Source organism: Caretta caretta, chromosome 6, assembly GCF_965140235.1.
Source record: "Caretta caretta isolate rCarCar2 chromosome 6, rCarCar1.hap1, whole genome shotgun sequence".
In the NCBI taxonomy this organism is placed as follows: domain Eukaryota; kingdom Metazoa; phylum Chordata; order Testudines; family Cheloniidae; genus Caretta; species Caretta caretta.
Window position 1 is genome coordinate 101,247,922 of NC_134211.1, and position 20,281 is coordinate 101,268,202.

General features: G+C 41.5%; 1 protein-coding gene across 1 annotated transcript in view; it reads right to left on the bottom strand.

Annotated features, from left to right (window-relative positions):
* CATSPERB (catsper channel auxiliary subunit beta) overlaps nucleotides 1-20,281 on the bottom strand; it is a 102,935-nt gene that overhangs the window by 18,747 nt on the left and 63,907 nt on the right. Inside the window, exons 20-23 of the mRNA XM_048852691.1 lie at nucleotides 14,465-14,662; nucleotides 10,567-10,677; nucleotides 5,324-5,434; nucleotides 4,046-4,184 (exon numbers count right to left, since the gene is read on the bottom strand). Coding sequence (XP_048708648.1) covers nucleotides 4,046-4,184; nucleotides 5,324-5,434; nucleotides 10,567-10,677; nucleotides 14,465-14,662 — 559 coding nt within the window. The remainder of the gene's footprint in view (nucleotides 1-4,045; nucleotides 4,185-5,323; nucleotides 5,435-10,566; nucleotides 10,678-14,464; nucleotides 14,663-20,281) is intronic.

A 20,281-nucleotide genomic window follows, 5' to 3' on the forward strand; every position in this document is an offset into this window, starting at 1 on the left:
TATCACTGGATTCATCATACTTTGGACATAGTCGCTCTCATTTGTGGATTGTTGGGAAGGATTGTTAGGGTTATTCGGTATATTCTGCAGAGCCCTTGCCTTCTCTATCTCCAGTGCATGCTTCCTCTCCTTTTCCCTCTCCTCCATTTCTTTTTCCTCCATAGCTCTCCTGTGGGCAGCCTCTTGGGTAGCATCTTCTGTCTTTGCCCTGGCTTTTTCTTTTTCTTTTTCCTCCATAGCTCTCCTGTGGGCAGCCTCTTGGGTAGCATCTTCTGTCTTTGCCCTGGCTTTTTCTCTTTCTTTTTCCTCCATAGCTCTCCTGTGGGCAGCCTCTTGGGTAGCATCTTCTGTCTTTGCCCTGGCTTTTTCTTTCTCTATATCGAGTCATTTTAATTCGACCAGTCTCTGGTGTTTCTTTTCTTTCTCTTCTGCTTCCAGTCTGGTTATCTCCAGTTTCTGTTGGGCATTGATTTCTGTCATCTTAGCCCCTCTGTTCTTAACTTAGCTATACTGGCTTGTAAAATTTGCCGTGCTGTAACCTGATACCTTTGTCTCTGATAGCTGTTCCCAGCCTACAGAAAAATCCTTTTGTTAAAACCACTAATACCTCTGCCTCCAGGCAAAGAGACAGAAAAAACTAACTGCTTTCAATTAAAAAAACAAAACAAAAACAACCTCTTCAAGTCTGTGCTTTTGGTTCAAAATTATCTCTAGTTCAAAATGATCCCACCTCTCTGCGACCATGTCAAGGTTCCCTCCCCACTCTAGAGAACAGATGTGGGGACCCGCATGAAAGACCCCCTAAGCTTATTCTTACCAGCTTAGGTTAAAACTTCCCCAAGGCACAGATTTCTTTCTTGCCTTGGGAACCAGCTTAGGTTAAAACCTGGTATGCTGCCACCACCAAGCGATTTAACAAAGAATCCGGGAAGAGACCACTTGCAGAAATCTTCCCCCAAAATATCCCCCCAAGCCCTTACACCCCCTTTCCTGGGGAGGCTTGAGAATAAACAAGATGAGCACAAACTAGCCTTGGATTTTTAAGACCCTAAAAACCCAACCAGATTCTTAAAAAAACAGAACTTTATTAGAAGAACAAAACAAAGATAAAAGAAACACTCTGTAAAATTAGAATGGAAGATAACCTTACAGGCAGTCAGATTCAGAACATAGAGAATCCCTCTAGGCAAAACCTTAAGTTACAAAAAGACACAAAAACAGGAATACACATTCCCTCCACCACAGCGAATTTACAAGCCAAAACAAAGAAAACCTAACGCATTTTCTAGCTAGATTACTTTACAGGAGTTGAAGGGCTTGTATCCTTGATCTGTTCCTGGCAAAGGTATCACACAGACAGACAAAAGCCTTCCCCCCCGCCCACCTCCAGACTTGAAAGTATCCTGTCCCCTCATTGGTCATTTTGGGTCAGATGCCAGCAAGGTTACCTTAGCTTCTTAACCCTTTACAGGTGAAAGGATTTTGCCTCTGGCCAGAAGGGACTGTATAGCACTGTATACAGAAAGGTGGTTACCCTTTCCTTTGTATTTATGACAGTTATACACTTTATTGCTTATATAGGCTAAGCTGTATACCGAATAAGAGCAGCATATTAAACTGCTAGGATATGTGTGCCACCATAAAGATTCCTCTGCCTGCAGCACCAAATGGGAACTCTGAGGGGTGGATTTTTCTCTCACTTACACAGTGGAAATCAGGCTTTCAGGTTTTCTGATTTTCACCAAAATCAATAGGGTTCTTCCCTCTGATGGCTACAGCATTCCCTGAAATGTTGGAATTGACTGGCTATGTGGCACCACAACCCTTCAAACCAAAGTTTTTGTGATTTCTAAGGACCCAGCAGGATTGTCTGCTGAAGCAGGTGTGGGAGTGGCAGGAATGCAGTCTCTGTCTTGAACCTGAATGTCCTGGCCTCGTAGAGCACCACCCTCTGAGGATCCCAACGTGCTTTCCAGGCCTGAGGGAATCCACCCTGCCATCCATGTAGGTGGGGGAAGCATTGGCCTGCTAAACTCAGATTGTGAGTTCAATCCTTGAGGGGGCCATTTAGGGATCTGGGGCAAAAATTGTTTGGGGATTGGTCCTGCTTTGAGCAGGGGGTAGGACTAGATGACCTCCTGAGGTCCTTTCCAACCCTGATATTCTATGATTCTAGGCCAACAGGAGATAGGAAAATAAGATTCATTACAGACAGTTCCTGCTACTTTGAGCCCCTCCTGCTCCTCAGTCTGTCCCTGATCTCCCCACCACTCAGACTTGCAATCTCCATGTTGCCTTTTACTCCATCATGTCACCTAGGGCTAGGTTGCTATTGAATCCTCTCTGTTCTCCATTCCCACCCCTCAACCTCTGCTCCCTGCCTTGGTCATCTCTTCATTTGACTCCTGCAGCCCTCTCTTCTCTGGCCTCAGTGCCTCTCCTCTTGCTCCCCTCAGGTTAGCTAAAATGATGCTGCTAAAATTACCTTCTTCCCTTGCCACTCTGCTCATGCCACTCATTTTTTTTAGATCCCTGCACTGCCCTCCCTGACACTCCTGCATCAAGGTCAGACTTCTCTTCACCTGCTAGGCCCTATCCAGCTCTACTCCCTCCTGCATCTCCTCATGCTCCCTCCCTCCCTCACCCAAGCCTCTCTCCTTACCACCCCTTTGTATCCTCCTCATCACCTCTATACCCCCTTCTGTGCAGAAGTCTGTCCGTAGTCCCGTATGTCATGTGACTGCACCTCCTCCTTTTACACCCTCCTCCCTGGAGCTCACCACTTCCAACAGTGCCTCTGGAGAGATTCTTACATACATTGTTACAGACAAGCAAGAAGAAATGCCAGAGAGTTGAGTGTAAGCTGAGTCACCTAATATTTCTCTCAATTTCTTTTAATTTATAATATGGTGCCTCAATTTTAATGAATAATAATAATATTTTTGTTGCTCATTAGGAATACATGCTTCGTGACAGATAAAGAGAAAAATATGGTTCCTGCCCTGAGGAGGTTAGAAAATAAATTATATTGATACTCCAATGAATAACAACAAATCATAGTGAAGTAGGAAAGCAAGAGAAATAACAGAAAACAAGGGAAAGGGAATAATATTCTTGCAGGAGCATTATTTTATTATTTATATACAACAGTTCTTAATCAATGCTCAGAAGGTTGGTTCCCAGGTATTTTGCTACTATATATGGCCCAAACAGAAATGATTTATGGCGATTTTGTTCAATTGTTTCTTTTAGAAATGGTAATGGATTAACCTAGGCAGCATATATGGTTGATTATACTCTGGGTCCTAATTTGGACAAATTTAAATCCTTCTGTTCTAATATTATGAAGGTATTTTTTATTTGATTACAATCGCTCTCAGAGAACCAAATCAGAGTAAGGACCCATTGGACTAGGCACAGTACAAATACACATAAAGACAGCGTCCCTGCCTTGAACAGCTTGCATAATATTTAAATTTGAAGATCCATGGGTGAAATCCTGGTCTCACTGACGTCAGTGTGAATTTTGCCATTGACTTCTATTGGACTAAAAATTCAATAGCTCCAACCCTGCAGTACCTTGTTCAAGTAAAACTCCCATAGTCTTCAATGTGTCTGTGGAAGGAGACTGCCCAATTGGGTCCTATGAGACATTTTAAATGTTAGGGGGTTGAATCCTGCTCCCATTTAAGTCAATGGTAAACAAGTGGAAAGAATCAGCAAACCAGCCTGGCTGGGGTTTTATATTTTCCTCTTGCATCTTTTACCCTGTCTTTTTAACAGTGGAACGTCTTGGCTGAGAGAAATCAGACAATGCTCAGTATCATAACCCTCTGCTATCCTACTTGACCACTGAGACAGATCTGGTACATACATCAGGGTCTAAGCAGGAGTCCTTGCCTGGATCCATTAAGAAAATAGATGAGAAAGAAAAGGTAAACTTCCAGCAGAAATGCCCATTTAGAGAGATTTTTTACAGATCTTAACATTTGTTCTTAGCCCTGTCTGTTATCAAAAAGCTTCTCTGCAAATCCTCTATCCATACCTGCAACTTCCCAGTTTGTCCTATGGTTAACCTCTGTGACTGTTACAAAAAAAGGAGATACCAGTGGTATATATTCATTCTCACTGTCAACTCTGAAATGGACTGGAAGTCTTGTAACTGGATACTTCATCCTCAAAGCCTAAAATTGAAGTTGCATATTACTATTTAGTTAAATTTAAAATAAGATTGTGTTGCTTCTTTAATTCACTCATTAAACATTGAAGCCTCACCTTAATGGGGGTGTCTATCCCATTCAGATGAACAAAGGTTAACGGGTCTGAGAGCTCAATTAGCCCACCCTGATGCACCTGGAGGATTTGTCAGAGTTGATTTGTTATTAGACCAAGCTGGGGATAAGTAGATAAAAGAAGGAACTGAAAGCTAGCAGGGAGGATCTCAGACAGAGAAACCAGGAGAGAAAAGGTAGTGAGTTCCCTCTGTCTGGGAAGGGCATGGGGAAAGCAGATGGAAAAATCTACACGGATGGAATTAATCCCAGCGGTGGACCCTGTAAAGGCAGCACGGCACAGAGGAGTCCTGAAGGAACGGTGCTCAAGCAGAGAAAGGAGAAGCTGGGAGGGCCTAGAGAGAAGCTAGAGGCCTGGTTAAACAGAGGAGAGGCTGTGTTTCGCTCAGGCTGCTGGGAAGCAGCACAGTGGGAATCAGAGATAGGATGTGGCCCAGGGAAATAGCAGAATGGCTGAAGAAGACCTAGGTACTTAAGACAGGGTCCTCTAGGCCAGAACACAGAGTTGAAGGTGGGCTTGAGTTCTCCAATCAGCCCTGAAGAAGGCATGTACAATCCTGATCCAAGGACTGTTTAGCCCAGGGTAGAGCCGAAGATGGAGCCTCAAGAAAGAGCTAAATAGTAGCCCAAGAGGCGGCAAAAGGATAATTTGTATTACAACCATTTTGGACTTTCAGTTGTACTTTTGTTACACCAGAAGGGGTGCAATTAAAATGTAACTTGGCCAGAGCATGAATTGTGAGATGAGACCACCGCAGGACCAGAATGACTGTTGGCAGGGCAGTACTAGAACAGAAAGAGCTGCTACATCATGCCCAGCTAGGAGGGGGAGTGTTAACAGAGAGTCAGCTATTCCACACTCACATACCTACAATGATGAGCTGGGATGTCTCCTTAAGAGTCAGATTTTTTGCCCCTGTTTCATCCATACAATTCTTACTAAAGTCAGGAGGGTTGCCTAGACATAGCTAAGGGCAGAATTCAGTCTTAATAAGCATTTATTTTCAAGCTTGTCTTGTTACAGTTCTCACCTTCTCCTTGCAATCTGAGAAAGCAACAAAAGAGGAAAGTTTCTTGTTGTCATCGCAGTTACATTCTGCTCGAGTTGACTTGTTAGCACACTGCTTGTAGGCTCCAGAATTCTGTAGATGGGACATAAAAACAGTTTAACTCACTTTCTTACCTACATTCTGAAAACTTTTTTTTGTTTGTTTTTTTTAAAAGAAAGAACATGAGTAAACAAATGCAATTACTTATCTGGATTTATTGGAGAGATCTAAATTGTAAATGTGTCATTTGCTGGAGACCAATCTGGGTATTAGAGAAGGTCAAAATTCAGAATTTCAATTCTGTGGGAAATTCTGAGGTTGCAAAATATGGTTCCATCTCATATGGTTTTGAAAAAAATCAAAATCTCAGAATTTTCCCTGAAATGCAATATTCCAAAAATATTTAATTAATGTTTAATTTCATCTTAACCATATCATTTTGGCTTTTATGTTACAATATATGAACTAGAGCTGGTCAGGAAGCGGAATTTAAATCTTTTAAATGTTTTTGAGTTTGGGGGAAAAAATTTTTGTTCTATACTAGGACAAAAAGCCAAAAATTTTTCACAAAACTGAAATCCTGTGATATTTTGTTTCAGAAACATTGAAAAAATGAGTTACTTACCTGAGCCATAACTGTTGTTCTTAGAGATGTGGGGGCAGATGTGCATTCCACTCAGATGTGCACATTCCCAGTGTGCTGAAGACAGAGAACTTTGTGCATGTGCTCTCATGCCTTTTTCTGGCCTCTCCCAAGGCTATTTAAGAATGGAACTGCCCTGACCCTGCTCAGTTCCTTCGCACTGGAAGGGAGAGAGAATATGCCATGGAATACCCATCTGCATCCACATCTCAAAGAACAGTTACAATCCAGTAACTAACTGAGTTGCAGACATGTATTTTGCTCACTTGACTCACAAGCAGTAACAGAAGGGGGTGGGACTCAGAGATTATTTAAACAGCAACTGCAGAACTGACTTTCCAAAATTTGTATCTAGCCTAGATGCAGTCATAATAGGGTAGCGTAGTGTAGTGTTTGGTAAAGGTATGCACAGAAGACCAGGTAGTGACCCAGCAAATGTCCAATATGGAAATGTCACTAACAACCACGACTGAAGCCACTTGGTTTCTTGTCGAATGAGCCAATATCCTTTGTGAAGATGTGGCCCATTGAGGGGCCTTGGCAAAGAATCCTCTCTTCTTTGAAAAGAACTCTCATCTCAGGCCTGACAAACTTACTAGACCAAACACGTCTAGAAGAGCATTTATCCATAGGGATAACCTGCAAGGCATTTACAGATAGCTTGTAACTAGACCAATAATCACTGAGAGAAGTATGTATGGGTAATATTTAAGGAAAATGTAACTATATGGAAAGTATGCTTTATGGTCTTGGAGTGAAGTTAGTTACCAAGGGATAATATGTCTTCGTGAAGGCAAATTCAAACGGGTGGGAGCTTTCACCCCTCCCTTGCTAGCCAATGATGCAAGGCAACTATCAATGGAAAATCATCAGAGACAATGGTAAACAATTGAAACCACCTAGATGTAAAAAGGAACATTACAACAGACAGGGGATCACATTGCCTATGAGTAGAGACAAAAGACTATTTCAGTATAACACAGATTAGGAAGAGGCACTGTGGATTCATTCACTGAGGAAACATCTTGTAGAGCTGGGGTGTTTTCATGAAGGACTGGATCCTGGTTCTTGTAAAGCCAGCTAGTTTTGAACACTGGCGTTTTCTGGCAATTTATCTATAATTTTAGACATTGCGTTCCAATTTAGGAAGGCATATTTCAATAACAGTGCCTGCTGATTACCAATGTGCATCTGTAATGACAAGGTAGAATAAATATTCCTTCCCATTAAATCTAGCCCTTTGGACGCCTTATCTTCAGACATCAGCTTGAATCTCTCTCGTCTCAACCTCCCATTTGCAGCTATTATGAGGAGAAAGTTTGGGGTGGAATGGGAGTAGAAGCTCTCAAAGCCTTGCTTAGGGACATAATATTGCTTATCCATATGCTTCATGTGTTTCAAAAGAGCTTCATTTATAGGGAGAGCTCCTGCAGCTAATGATTGGAGAATGTCCATCAATTTATGGGTATTCTCCTGAACAAACTCTGTGTAAATGCCCAAGGCTGTAGACATTTGCCTCAGCAGATCCTGATAAGACTTACAGTCTTGAGCAACACGAGAAGACAAATATGACATTGTGGAATCATCCAGTGAGGAAGGAAGAGGAGCAGTGGAATCTCCTGTGGCAAAACTTGCTCCTGCAATATTGGTTCAGACTATAAAAACTCAGAGGGAGCATGAGTCTCCAGTCTAGCTGAGTTGGGAAGTGGGACAATAGGAGGGTTCAGTGACTTTGCTCTGCAATGAGCAGAGGATCGGGTCCTTGAAGATTGAGAAGCTTCCCAAAGGTCATCCTCACTGTAGTAGAGAGGAGACTAATGAGCTCTTCTGGGCTTGTTCAGCACTAACTAGGCACATCTGTAAGGCTTGCTGTGCCTGGAAGGGAGGAGCTTAAAAGGGGAAAACAAGAGAAAGACATTATAAAAAACTTGAAGTGGAGTCTGGTGGGAACTCAGGGGAGCCACATGGGGCCCAAGCCCCTACCCCTACTGTGGGAATGGTGCTGGTTCCGGTAACAATAGTGATTCCCTGGAGGCCTCAAAGACTTTCAAGATTGGTACTTGGAGGACAGAGAGAGGCAGTAGAGAACCTTGAGCTCGAACGCAAGGAATCTTCCAAATAGTCTGATGACAACAGAGGAGCCGCCCCTGTGGAGTCAGCAAGCGCCCAAACTTGACTGAGGTTCAAAACATGGGCCACACTGGTATTAAAGATGGTATGGTAACCAGCACCTTGAGTACCGGTAGGGATACTGAGGCTGCACAAACAGTTGGCACTGGATCGAATGTTAGCATTGAACCTGCAGATCTGGTCTGCACTGAAACGGCACAAGGCAACATTGCCATCAGTGCCAAAGGGATCTCTTTGTACCAATAAAAGGGACGGATTTTGCCTCTGCACACTGATTTTTAAGCAGTGCTGAAGGCATCACCAACAACAGAGCACAATCTGAGATCAGTTCAGGCAGTCCTGAAGCTGCAGAAGAAACCACCACAGCTGAATGCTTATATTAAAGGAGAGCCAGAGACAGAGAAGCAGAGCAAATCTGAAGCTGCTCGATAAGCCCACAGAAGAGGGAAAGATAACTAACAGGACATTTTTCTTTACTTTGCTGTTTTAATTCTTCCAGGGCTGGAGGTAGGAAACAAAAGCAAAGACATCCTAGGAACAACTTGGGTTAGCCCTAAAAGAAATAATCACCCAAAGCAGTGCAGACCAAAGCAAGTTCATTTTCATCATCTGAGTCAGATGCCACCTGCAGAAGGTTGATTTTCTTTTTTGGTGGTTTGGATTCTGTAGTTTCTGCATCAGAGTGTTGCAGCATTATCTCCCATAAATGTAAACAAACTTGTTTGTCTGAGTAATTGGCTGAACAAGCAATAGGACTGGGTGGAGTTATAGGGTCTAAAGTTTTGCATTGTTTCGTTTTTGAATGTAGTTATATAACAAAAAAAATCTACATATATAAATTGCACTTACACGATAAAGAGATTGCACTACAATACTTGTATGAGGTGTATGAAAAATACTATTTCTTTTGTTTGCCATTTTTACAGTGCAAATATTTGTAATAAAAAAATAATATAAGTGAGCACTGTCAACTTTGTATACTGTGTTGTACTTGAAATCAATATATTGGAAAATGTGGAGAAACATCCAAAAATATTTAATAAATTTCAATTGGCATTCTATTGTTTAACAGTGTGATTAACTCAAAATAATTAATCGCGATTAATTATTTTGAGTTAATCGTGTGAGTTAACTGATTAAATCGACAGCCCTAATTTATAGCATGGGATACAAACATTACAAGATTAATGCATGAAGCAATTAACAAGCATTTTAGAGTCTAAACACAGCCTTACAAGTTTAACACCCGTCTTGAATAATGCTAACACACACGTAAGTTGGTCTGGATTCCAGCTATGAATTTGTCAGTGCTCAGCTGGCACCTAGAGCCTTGGCAAGAACTGGCACCAGTGCTACCAGCATCACACTAACTAACTAGTAAGAGTACTACTACTATTATCTATAACTATTTAGCATTCACAAAGAAGCTACTGAGACACCAAAATGTGACCATGCTGAATGCTATGACTCAAGCTGTGGGGAGTGTCACCCTTAAATAGCTTTGAGAAGGACCAAAAGGAGGTGTGAGGTGCATGTGCCGCCTGACAGGTACTGCTCAGCAAAGTTCTCCCTTTTTGGTGTGCTGGACGCATGCACACCTGAGTGGAATACATCTGTGCAACCACTTGAAGAAGAGAGTAGTGTTTCCAAAACAAAATTTATTCCCTAGAATCCCCCACTGTAGTGAAGCTGGGGATGCTGGAAGGTCTGGTAGTGGCTACTGAAATAGACATGATCCTTGTCAGTTTCACTTCTGCTCACCATTGAATAGTAGCTGTGAAACTGACCAGACCTGTCATCGAGAGAGAGAGAGAGAGAGAGAGAAAGAGACCCCCATTCCCACCCTACAATATCCAACGGACCAGTAACTGGGCACTCACATGTCCCTGTTCCAAAGTAGGCAGAGTAGGGACTTGAACCACATTCTATGTGTGTGCCCCAAACACCTGGTTACTCTGGGATGGGTCTCTTCCTCCATTCACCTCACCTCATTTTTCATCAGAACTTCCATCCTGGATCTGAAAAACCTTCCCAACAAAAGTTTAATCAAAATGGATATGCTTCTGAGGAATTGACATTTTCCATTTAAAAAATGTCCAGCAGGTCTAGTGCCATTCAGTTCCCACTGTCCTTCCTCTCTATTGTTGCAGAATCCACAGTTGTACACCGCAGTTTCCATCAAAGTATGCTAGTGGTGCTATAATGCTCCATAAGCCCTGCTGTAGATCCGGTATATAGGAAAGAAGATTTTACCCTGAGCAAGATGAAAAAGATGAAGCTAGCATATCACTAACTGTCCTGTCTGTAAACTTACCTCTCTTTGATCTTTTGTAGTATTGATTATTTAAAGTGACTGATAGAAAACTGAACAGAATGTACAAAATGAACAGTATTGATAGCACGCATGATCCCAGAACATTCAGCAGCAGTGAAATGATTACAGAAGACTTACTTTTGATCCTGCAAAATAATCTCTCATTCTAGGTTTGCTGGGGTCAGCATTATAAAAGTTATCAGTGAGTGGAAGAGCTATTCCCAGTTTAGATGGAGGCCTGTAGTTTACCTGTGTATAATACAACAGAAGAGAGATGGATATGGAATAAATATACATTCAGATGTAGTCAAAAGGATGATACAAGAGTTTCTTAACATCAGAATAACTGGCAGAAGAAATGCATATGGTATTATTACCACTAAGGACACAAAACAGACCTGTTCATTTATTTTTATCACATTTCCATGTCCACTGTTGTCCCAAATGGAAAAGTATCTATCTCCTTAAAATATATGTATTATAAATGTTTAATAAAATGAATTATAAACCAAGTGGACTCAATTTTCAAACATGGGCATCTAAATGGAACATTCAGATCCTATATTTGAATGTTCAAATTGACACACACACACATTTGACATGTCTATATGCTAATCCTCGTAAGGGATTTGGTTGTCTTATTTAGGCATCTATGTTTGAAATATGGGTCTAACAATGTGCAAAGTTTTGTATACTTTGTATCTTAAATACAATTAAGATATTACAGAATTGTCCAATATTAAATCTGATCTAGAATATTTCACATGATTAAAAAGCCATGTTAGAAAATGAACCATTCAGTCATATGAATTGGCGATGTGTATAAGATAACCAATGTTAAGAAAGAAGTATTCAGTGGTCAAGTTAATAATACCATAACTCAGTGACTTGGTTCTCTGTCTTGCCACTCTCCCTGCTTCCAATCCCATTTCAGAGCTCCTGTATCTGTGGGGTTTAGGAATCTTGAGAAAAAACAAAATATTCTGGAGGAAAGTAGAAGCCTTGAAATCATAAATTAACATGTAGTGAGAGGATCTGCATGATTGGAATGTTAAAAGCAATGATTATAACCTATTTAGAAAACACTGAGTGGGCAAAAGGGGAAGGGAGTGGTTCTGTATGCCAAAAATGGCATTACCTGTTTCCAAGTCACTGACAACTTGGAAAAAAATGCTCTTGAATGCTTAGAGATCAATGTCCTAGCAGATGATAATGCACAAGATAGGCTACTAATTGGTGTCTGCTTCAGACCACCAGATCACACTAGAGAACAGGATGACCTACTCCTGTAGTGCCTATCTACAAAGTGTCTGGAAAAAAAGATGTGAGTTTCATGGGGAACTTCAATTTGAGTCTCATGCTACCAGTACTAAAACATCCTTGGAATTTCTAAATATTATAGATGACAATTGCTTAACTCAAACAGTGCTGCATACAACATGGGGGAATTCTATGTTAGCCCTCATCTTGACAGATAAACAGGGATTGATTACAGAACTAAAAATTAATGGAAGCTTAGGTACAAGTGATCATAACTTGATCATATTTGCAATATGCAACAGAAAAAAAGTCCAAATCAGTAAGACTTGGTGCTCAAAAAGGAGCAGTTTCACAAAGCTGAAAATAATTATGAACCAAATCAGCTGGGAGGAAGAATTTCATCAGAAAAAACAATGATAATTGGAAATTGTTTAAGAACAATTATATATTAAGCAATTCCCAATTATCGTTGTTTTTTCTGATTAAATTCTTCCTCCAAGCTGATATATATAACAAATGGAAGAAAAAGGAAGTCAACAGTAATAAATATAAATCAGAATCTAAGAATTGTAGAAAAGGGACACAAGGAGAAATTTATGGCCAGCAGAGTTAAAGACAATAATATAGTAAGTTTTTTTTTGCAAAAAAACTTCTTAAGAACAAAAGGAAATTAATAATAATGCACAAAAGACAGAAGGATTCAATATATATTTCTGTTCTGAATTTGGGGAAAGCAGATGATATTGTCATATCATATGATGATGATGATAATGATGATACTATTTCCATTCCACTAGCATCTCAGGAAGATGTTAGACAGCAGCTATTAGAGTTAGACATTTTAAAATCAGCTGACAACTTGCACTGAAGAGTTTTAAAAGACCTGATGGGGGAACTTCCTGGACTGTGAATGTTGATTTTCAGTAAGTTTTGGAACACTGGGAAAGTGTCAGAAGAAAGCTAACATTATCCCAATATTTAAAAAGTGTAAATGGGATGACCTGGATAATTATAAGCCTGTCAGTCTGACATCATGCTCAAATAAATTGGTTAGTCTCTAAGGTGCCACTAGTACTCCTTTTCTTTTTGCGAATACAGACTAACACGGCTGCTACTCGGAAACCAGTCTGACATCAGTCCAAGGCAAGATAAAGGAGTGGTTGATACAGGACTTCACTGATAAAGAATTAAAGGAGGGTAATATAATTAATGCCAATCAACACGGGTTTATGGAAAACAGATCTTTTCAAACTAATTTGATTTTTTTTTTAAAAATGAGATTACAAGTTTGATTGATAAAGCTAGTTTTGTAGATGAAATATACTTAGATTTCTGCAAAACATTTGAGATGATACCATGTGATTCTTTGTTTAAAAAGAACAGAATGATATAAAATTAACAAGGCACACATTAAAAGGATTAAAAATTGGCTGATTGATAGATCTCAAAATGTAATGGTAAATGGGGAACCATAATGAAATGGATGTATAGTGGGGCCCCTCAGGGATCAGTTCTTGGCCCTATGCTGTTTAACATTTTTATCAATGATCTGGAAGAAAACAAAATCATCACTGATAAAATTTGCAGATGACAGAGATAGGGGGAGTGGTAAATAATGAAGAGGACAGGTCACTGCTACAGAGCAACCTGGATCATGTGGTAAACTAAGTGCAAGCAAACAATATGAGTTTTAATATGGTTAAATGTGAATGTATACATCTAGGAACAATGGATGTTGGACATACAAGATGGGGGACTCCATCCTAGGAAGCAGTCACTCTGAAAATATATGGGGGTCATGGTGGACAATCAGCCAAACGTGTCTCCAAGGTGATGCTATAGCCAAAAAGGCTAATACAATCCTGGTATGCATAAACATGGGAATCTCAAGTAAGAGTAAAGAGGTTATTTTACCTCTGTATTTGGCACTGGTGTGATCACTGCAGGAATACTGTCTCCAGTTCTCGTGTCCACAATTCAAGAGGGACATTGATAAATTGGAGAGGGTTCAGAGAAGAGCCATGAGAATGATCAAGGGATTAGAAAACATGCCTTACAGCGGTAGCTTCAAGGAGTTCAATATATTTAGCTTAACAAAGAGAAGGTTAAGGGTGACTTGATCACAGTCTGTAAGTATCTACATGGTGAATAAATATTTGAAAATGGGCTCTTCAGTCTAGCAGACAAAGGTTTTACATGATTCAACGGCTGGACATTGAAGCTAGACAAAGTCAGACTGGAAATAAGGCGTAAACGTTTTTGAAGTGAGATTAATTAACCATTGGAACATCTTATCAAGGGTCATGGTGAATTCTCCATGACTGGCAATTTTTAAATCAAATTTGGATGTTTTATAAAAAGATATGCCTGAGTTCAACAGTAATTATTTTGGAGGAGTTCTATGGCCTGTTATACAGGAATTGAGACTTGATGATCACAGTGGTCCCTTCTGGCCTTGGACTCTACAAACATTTTTATTTACTCAGCCTAAACATACTAAATATTGATGGCATATTTGTAACAAAATATAATATTTTTGGATCCAACTTTCAAGCCCTGGACTCTAATTTTACACACATATTTTTGTGCACGACTAAATTATCTACAAAAATATGTTGACACCCGTTTATTTATTCACTTCCTCAACTTTTGTGCGCAAATAAGCATGCATCCACTTTTTCTTGTGAAATCAGTGTCTCAAAAGTGGTTTCACAAAATGGGAAGCTGAACATTACTCCCTTTGGATATAAATTTGCTTACTACTTATCTTTCTTACCGGCAACTGTTTTAAGAGTTTGAAACCATATGGGTCTTTTGGGTCCCCATGAAGCCAATTCTGGGCAGAGATTGAAACTGGAGAAATGTAGTGCATTGATTTACTGTACGAACAGCCACTCTTCAGTGTTAAGACAATTGTTGACACACCACAAACAAGTGATGCTTTTGTGAGAACAGCAGCTATTGAAGATTTACCCTGTGGAAGTTCATATGGTAAAAATAAATGAGTACATCCAAAACATATACAATATACCATTGCAACAGGGGTGGGCCAACTGTGGCCCAGGGCCCACATTCAGCCCTCCAGGTGTTTTAATCTGGCCCTGTAGCTCCCGTCAGGGACTGGGATCCGGGCTTGCTCCGGCTCCTATGCACAGGGCAGCCAGGAGCGCCCACATGCTGCCCCCAACCCAAGTGCCGCCCCTGGAGCTCCCATTTTCTGAGAACCACAGCCAATGGGAGCTGCAGGGGTGGTGCCTGTGGATGGGACAGTGCACAGAGCAGCCTGGCTGTGCCTCTGTGTAGGAGCCAGAGGGGGGACATGCTACTGCTTCTGGGAGCTGTTTGAGGTAAGCACCTCCCAGAACCTGTACCCCTGACCCCCTCCCATGGCCCAACCCCTGCCCCAGCCCTGATCCCCCTCCTGCCCTCTGAACCCCTTGGTCCTAGCCCAGAGCACTCTCCTGAACCCCCATCCCCAGGCCCACCCCAGAGCCCTCACCCCACCGACACCCCAACCCTCGATTTCGTGAGCATTCATGGCCTGCCATACAATTTCCATACCCAGATGTGGCCCTCGGGCCCAAAAGTTTGCCCATCCCTGCATTACAGTGAACATAGAAAATAAAGCTAGAAATGGCCTATAGCTCATACAGTCTTCTTCAGAAATGGTCTGTACCATTAGACACAGCAGTGTTTCATAATTTGTTCTGACTGGTTTGCTGGGTGGAGTTCAAAGGGATGATTTTAACCTATATGACTTGATACCATTTTTCTGGAGACTTTTGTATTAATTTAGATGGAATATATGGGGCCAAAAAGTCAAAGTTGTTAACATGACCCACTCACCGTTCAACATTAAACAGTTTTAAACAAGGTTCGGGATTTGGTATACAGAGACCTCAGCCTGCTTAGTACCAGGGCAAACACATTACAAATCCTTTTTAACCTTTTATTAAAAATACAGAAACAGAAGGGAAAATAGTTAAAGCATTTGAAATGTAAAGCATTAAATAAAGGTTTCCTTTTAACAACATCCCTTGTTCCCTTTCCCTTTAGTGGGGGAGAATCTTTAGAAGGACCCCCACCACCTTTGTCTGACAGTCTCTTAGATGGAATTAAAGATGGTAATAAATTGTTCTTTTGGAGAAAAGAGAAGAACTTAGTTGTGATGGGCTGGAGCTGTTGTTAAAGTCCAAACCCCTTTCCTAGGAGACAAAACATGACAAACACACACAAGAAGGAAGAGAAAATAACAGTAAAGATGGAAAATGCAGCTTCTGTCCCTGGTGTTGAATCTCACTTGCAACCACACTGCTGAATAAACAATCTTATCAGCCACTTGGAGACCTGGCATACTTGTTCCAGTACTGGACAATGTAGGATATTGCTTTTAACTGCCTTTCTAGACAAAAGCTTATAGCAATGTTGCAAAATATATAGTCCCAACTGGCTAAACCAAATGCTTATTCAAGAGAAGAAAAAGAAGAGAGATGAAATTAATGAAAAGATTTAGCCAAAGCCGGTGGAAGTGGTTTTGTCATCTGGGTCCCTCTCTCTGGCCCAGTCTGGCCAGGACATCTCAAGATCAGGCTGACAAAAGAACAATGGTGTCACGCTAGATTCCAGGAGATGGTGGGGATAGCACCCATGATGGTGAAAGCTCACTCCTTCCTCTTTCATAGAATCATAGAAGATTAGGGTTGGAAGAGACCTCAGGAGGTCAGCTAGTCCAACCCCCTGCTCAGAGCAGGACCAACACCTACTAAATCATCCCAGAGAGGGCTTTGTGAAACCAGGCCTTAAAAACCTCTAAGGATGGAGATTCCACCCCCCTCTAGGTAACCCATTTCAGTGCTTCACCACCCTTCTAATGAAATAGTTTTTCCTAATAGCCACCTAGGCCTCCCCCACTGCAACTTGAGACCACTGTTACTTGTTCTGTCATCTGCCACCACTGAGAACAGCAGAGCTCCATCCTCTTTGGAACCCTCCTTCAGGTAGTTGAAGGCTGCTATCAAATCCCCCCTCATTCTCCTCTTCTGCAGACCAAACAAGCTCAGTTCCCTCAGCCTCCCCTCATAAGTCATGTGCCCCAGCCCCCTGATAATTTTCGCTGCCCTCCGCTGGACTCTCTCCAATTTGTCCACATCCTTTCTGTAGTGGGGGGCCCAAACCTGGACGTAATACTCCATATGTGGCCTCACCAGTGCCAAATAGAGAGGGATAATAACTTCCCTCGATCTGCTGGCAATGCTCCTACCAATGCAACCCAATATGCCATTAGCCTTCTTGGCAACAAGGGCACACTGCTGACTCATAGCTAGCTTCTCATCCACCGTAATCCCCAGGTCCTTTTCTGCAGGAACTGCTGCTTAGCCAGTCGTTCCCCAGCCTGTAGCATGCATGGGATTCTTCCGTCCTAAGTGCAGTACTCTGCACTTGTCCTTGTTGAACCTCATCAGATTTCTTTTGGCCCAATCCTCCAATTTGTCTAGGTCACTCTGGACCGTATCCATACCCTCCAAGTATTTACCTCTTCCCCAAGCTTAGTGTCATCTGCAAACTTGCTGAGGGTGCAATCCATCCCATCATCCAGATCATTAATAAAGATGTTGAACAAAACAGGCCCGAGGACCGACCCCTGGTGTACTCAGCTGCCAACTAGACATCGAGCCATTGGTCACTACCCGTTGAGCCCGACAATGTAGCCAGCTTTCTATCCACCTTATAGTACATTAATCCAATCCATACTTTTTTAACTTGCTGGCAAGAATACTGTGGGAGACCGTATCAAAAGTTTTGCTAAAGTCAAGATATATCACGTCCACTGCTTTCCCCATATCCAGAGAGCCAGATATCTCATCATAGAAGGCAATCAGGTTGGTCAGGCATGACTTGCCCTTGGTGAATCCATGTTGACTGTTCCTGATCACCTTCCTCTCCTCAAGTGCTTGAAAATGGTTTTCTTGAGGACCTGCTCCATGATTTTTCCAGGGACTGAAGTGAGGTTGACTGGTCTGTAGTTTCCCGGGTTCTCCTTCTTCCCTTTTTTAAAGATGGGCACTATATTTGCCTTTTCCCAAATGTCCAGGACCTCCCCCAATCGCCATGAGTTTTCAAAGATAATGGCCAATGGCTCTTCAATCATATCAGCCAATTCCCTCAGCACTCTCGGATGCAATAGATCTGGACCCGTGGACTTGTGCATGTCCAGCTTTTCTAAATAGTCCTTAACCTGTTCTTTCACCATTGAGGGCTGTTCACCTCCTCCCCATACTGTGTTGGCCAGGACAGCAGTGTGGGAGCTGACCTTGTCTATGAAGACAGAGGCAAAAAAATGATTGAGTACTTCAGCTTTTTCCACATCACCTGTCACTAGGTTGCCTCCCCCATTCAGTAAGGGTCCCACACTTTCCCTGACCACCTTCTTGTTGCCAACATACCTGTAGAAACCCTTCTTGTTACCCTTCATATCCCTTGCTAGCTGCAACTCCAGTTGTGTTTTGGCCTTCCTAATTACACCCCTGCATGCTCGAGCAATATTCTAATACTCCTCCCTTCTCATCTGTCCAAGTTTCCACTTCTTGTAAGCTTCCTTTTTGTGTTTAAGCTCACCGAAGATTTCCCTGTTAAGCCAAGCTGGTTGCCTGCCACATTTACTATTCTTTCTGCATGTCTGGATGATTTGTTCCTGTGCCCTCAATAAGGCTTCTTTAAAATACAGCTAGCTTTCCTGGACTCCTTTCCCCCTCATATTAGTCTCCCAGGGGATCCTGCCTATCAGTTCCCTAAGGGAGTCAAACTCTGCTTTTCTGAAGTCCAGGGTTCGTATTTTGCTACTCTCCTTTCTTCCTTTTGTAAAGATCCTGAACTCAACCATCTCATGGTCACTGCTGCCCAGGTTGCCATCCACTTCTCCTTTCCTTACTGATTCTTCCCTGTTTGTAAGCAGCAGGTCAAGAGGAGACCGGCCCCTGGTTGGTTCTTCCAGTAGTTGCACCAGGAAGTTGTGCAATTACAGTTACTGGTACAGTTGTGCAGTCAGCAATTACTGTGTTCACTTCCGTCCATCTGAATTCCCTCCCTCAATCTTATTTTTTTTTGAAGAACCCCAAAAGGGATGACAGGTGAAATAGTCCATCCCCTCATTATTTTGTCCAATAGGACTAATTTCTGACACACGATTTTGGTTAATTGATTTCTGGTTCCACACTTCTCTTGGTTACCATGCACGATCTTAATAATGTCCCTGACGTAGATCAGTAGGCCTTTTTGTTTGGACTAATTCAGTTTGTCTCCCTTTTGCACCTTTCCCATCAATATTTGTATAGCTTATTGTGACAGTTTATGAACTTGCACTCACTTCTCACAGTTGAGCTCACAATTGTGATACATGTATATGTTTAATTATCACAACAGCTGCCTCTCTCTACATGTAAAAGGACTATGGTTGTGATCAGCAGGGTACTCAAGCTATCTGTTTTAGACAGGAAGGGGAATGGTGGGGGATGACAGGACATGCTCTGTGAGGCGTCCTTGACTCAGGAATTCACTCTCCCACTTAATCTACCACAGCCCACGCTTGTTAATTTTCCGGACATGCTGTAAAGGCCATTCTTTTTGAACCAGGATACTTTGGGGAAAGGGGTGAGTTAGGATTATGACATGATAAAAGAGGGGTTGTTCTGATTAACAGAATTAATGTGGGTACATATAGCATATGAACTTGTGTAGACAAGTCATTATCTCACTAGTGCTGATTTTATTTTAACGTGCTTTTGTTGTGCTTGTGAAAGAGCCCACAGCAATGGAAGGGGCAGTGAAAGAATAAAAAAAAACTTTACAAAGGGGTAAGTTTTTCTTGAGTTGCTCCACATTACCTGACAAATACTGCCTTTACCCCAACACCAAACACACGGAAAGGAAAAAAAGCGAGTGTCAAGGGGAAAGCTGATGGGTTACTCTCCCATCATTAATCTAAGATTTCCATGCTCTGGCATGGCAGTGTCACTTCCCCATGGGGCATTCACACTAATATTAATCGGTCCTAAAGCCTACATTCTGATCTCCATTAATCTTTCACACCTCATAGGCAATATGCTCATGTAGACCCACAAACAGACAACTAGGATAACAAGGTCTCTGCCCTGAGGAAGTTAGAAAATAAACTGTATTGATAATGAATAATATGAATGAATAACGAAGTACACTGTGGGCAGAGATGCAAGGAAGAACAGAAACAAGTGAAAATGAATACTGCACTTTGAAGTAATTTTATATTATATATACTAGATAGATAGATTCTTGAGCTACAGTCATTCCATAGGTGGAACTCACAGTGACATGTATAAGAACTTCACACAAGGACTGAGGGTCAACAGAAAATAGATATTCACAAAATTTTGATAAAATGTTGAAAATGTTTCATAGCAAAGTCCTTTAACAAAGATATTCTACATGACCCAGTCACTACATAAGTGTAAATTCTCTCAATGTATAATCATCTGCTCTGTCCCCCTTTATCAAAACTCTGCTAAATAAAAAATGAAAGATACTATTGTAGGAGCCAGTATGTTACTCACTACTGGTCTAC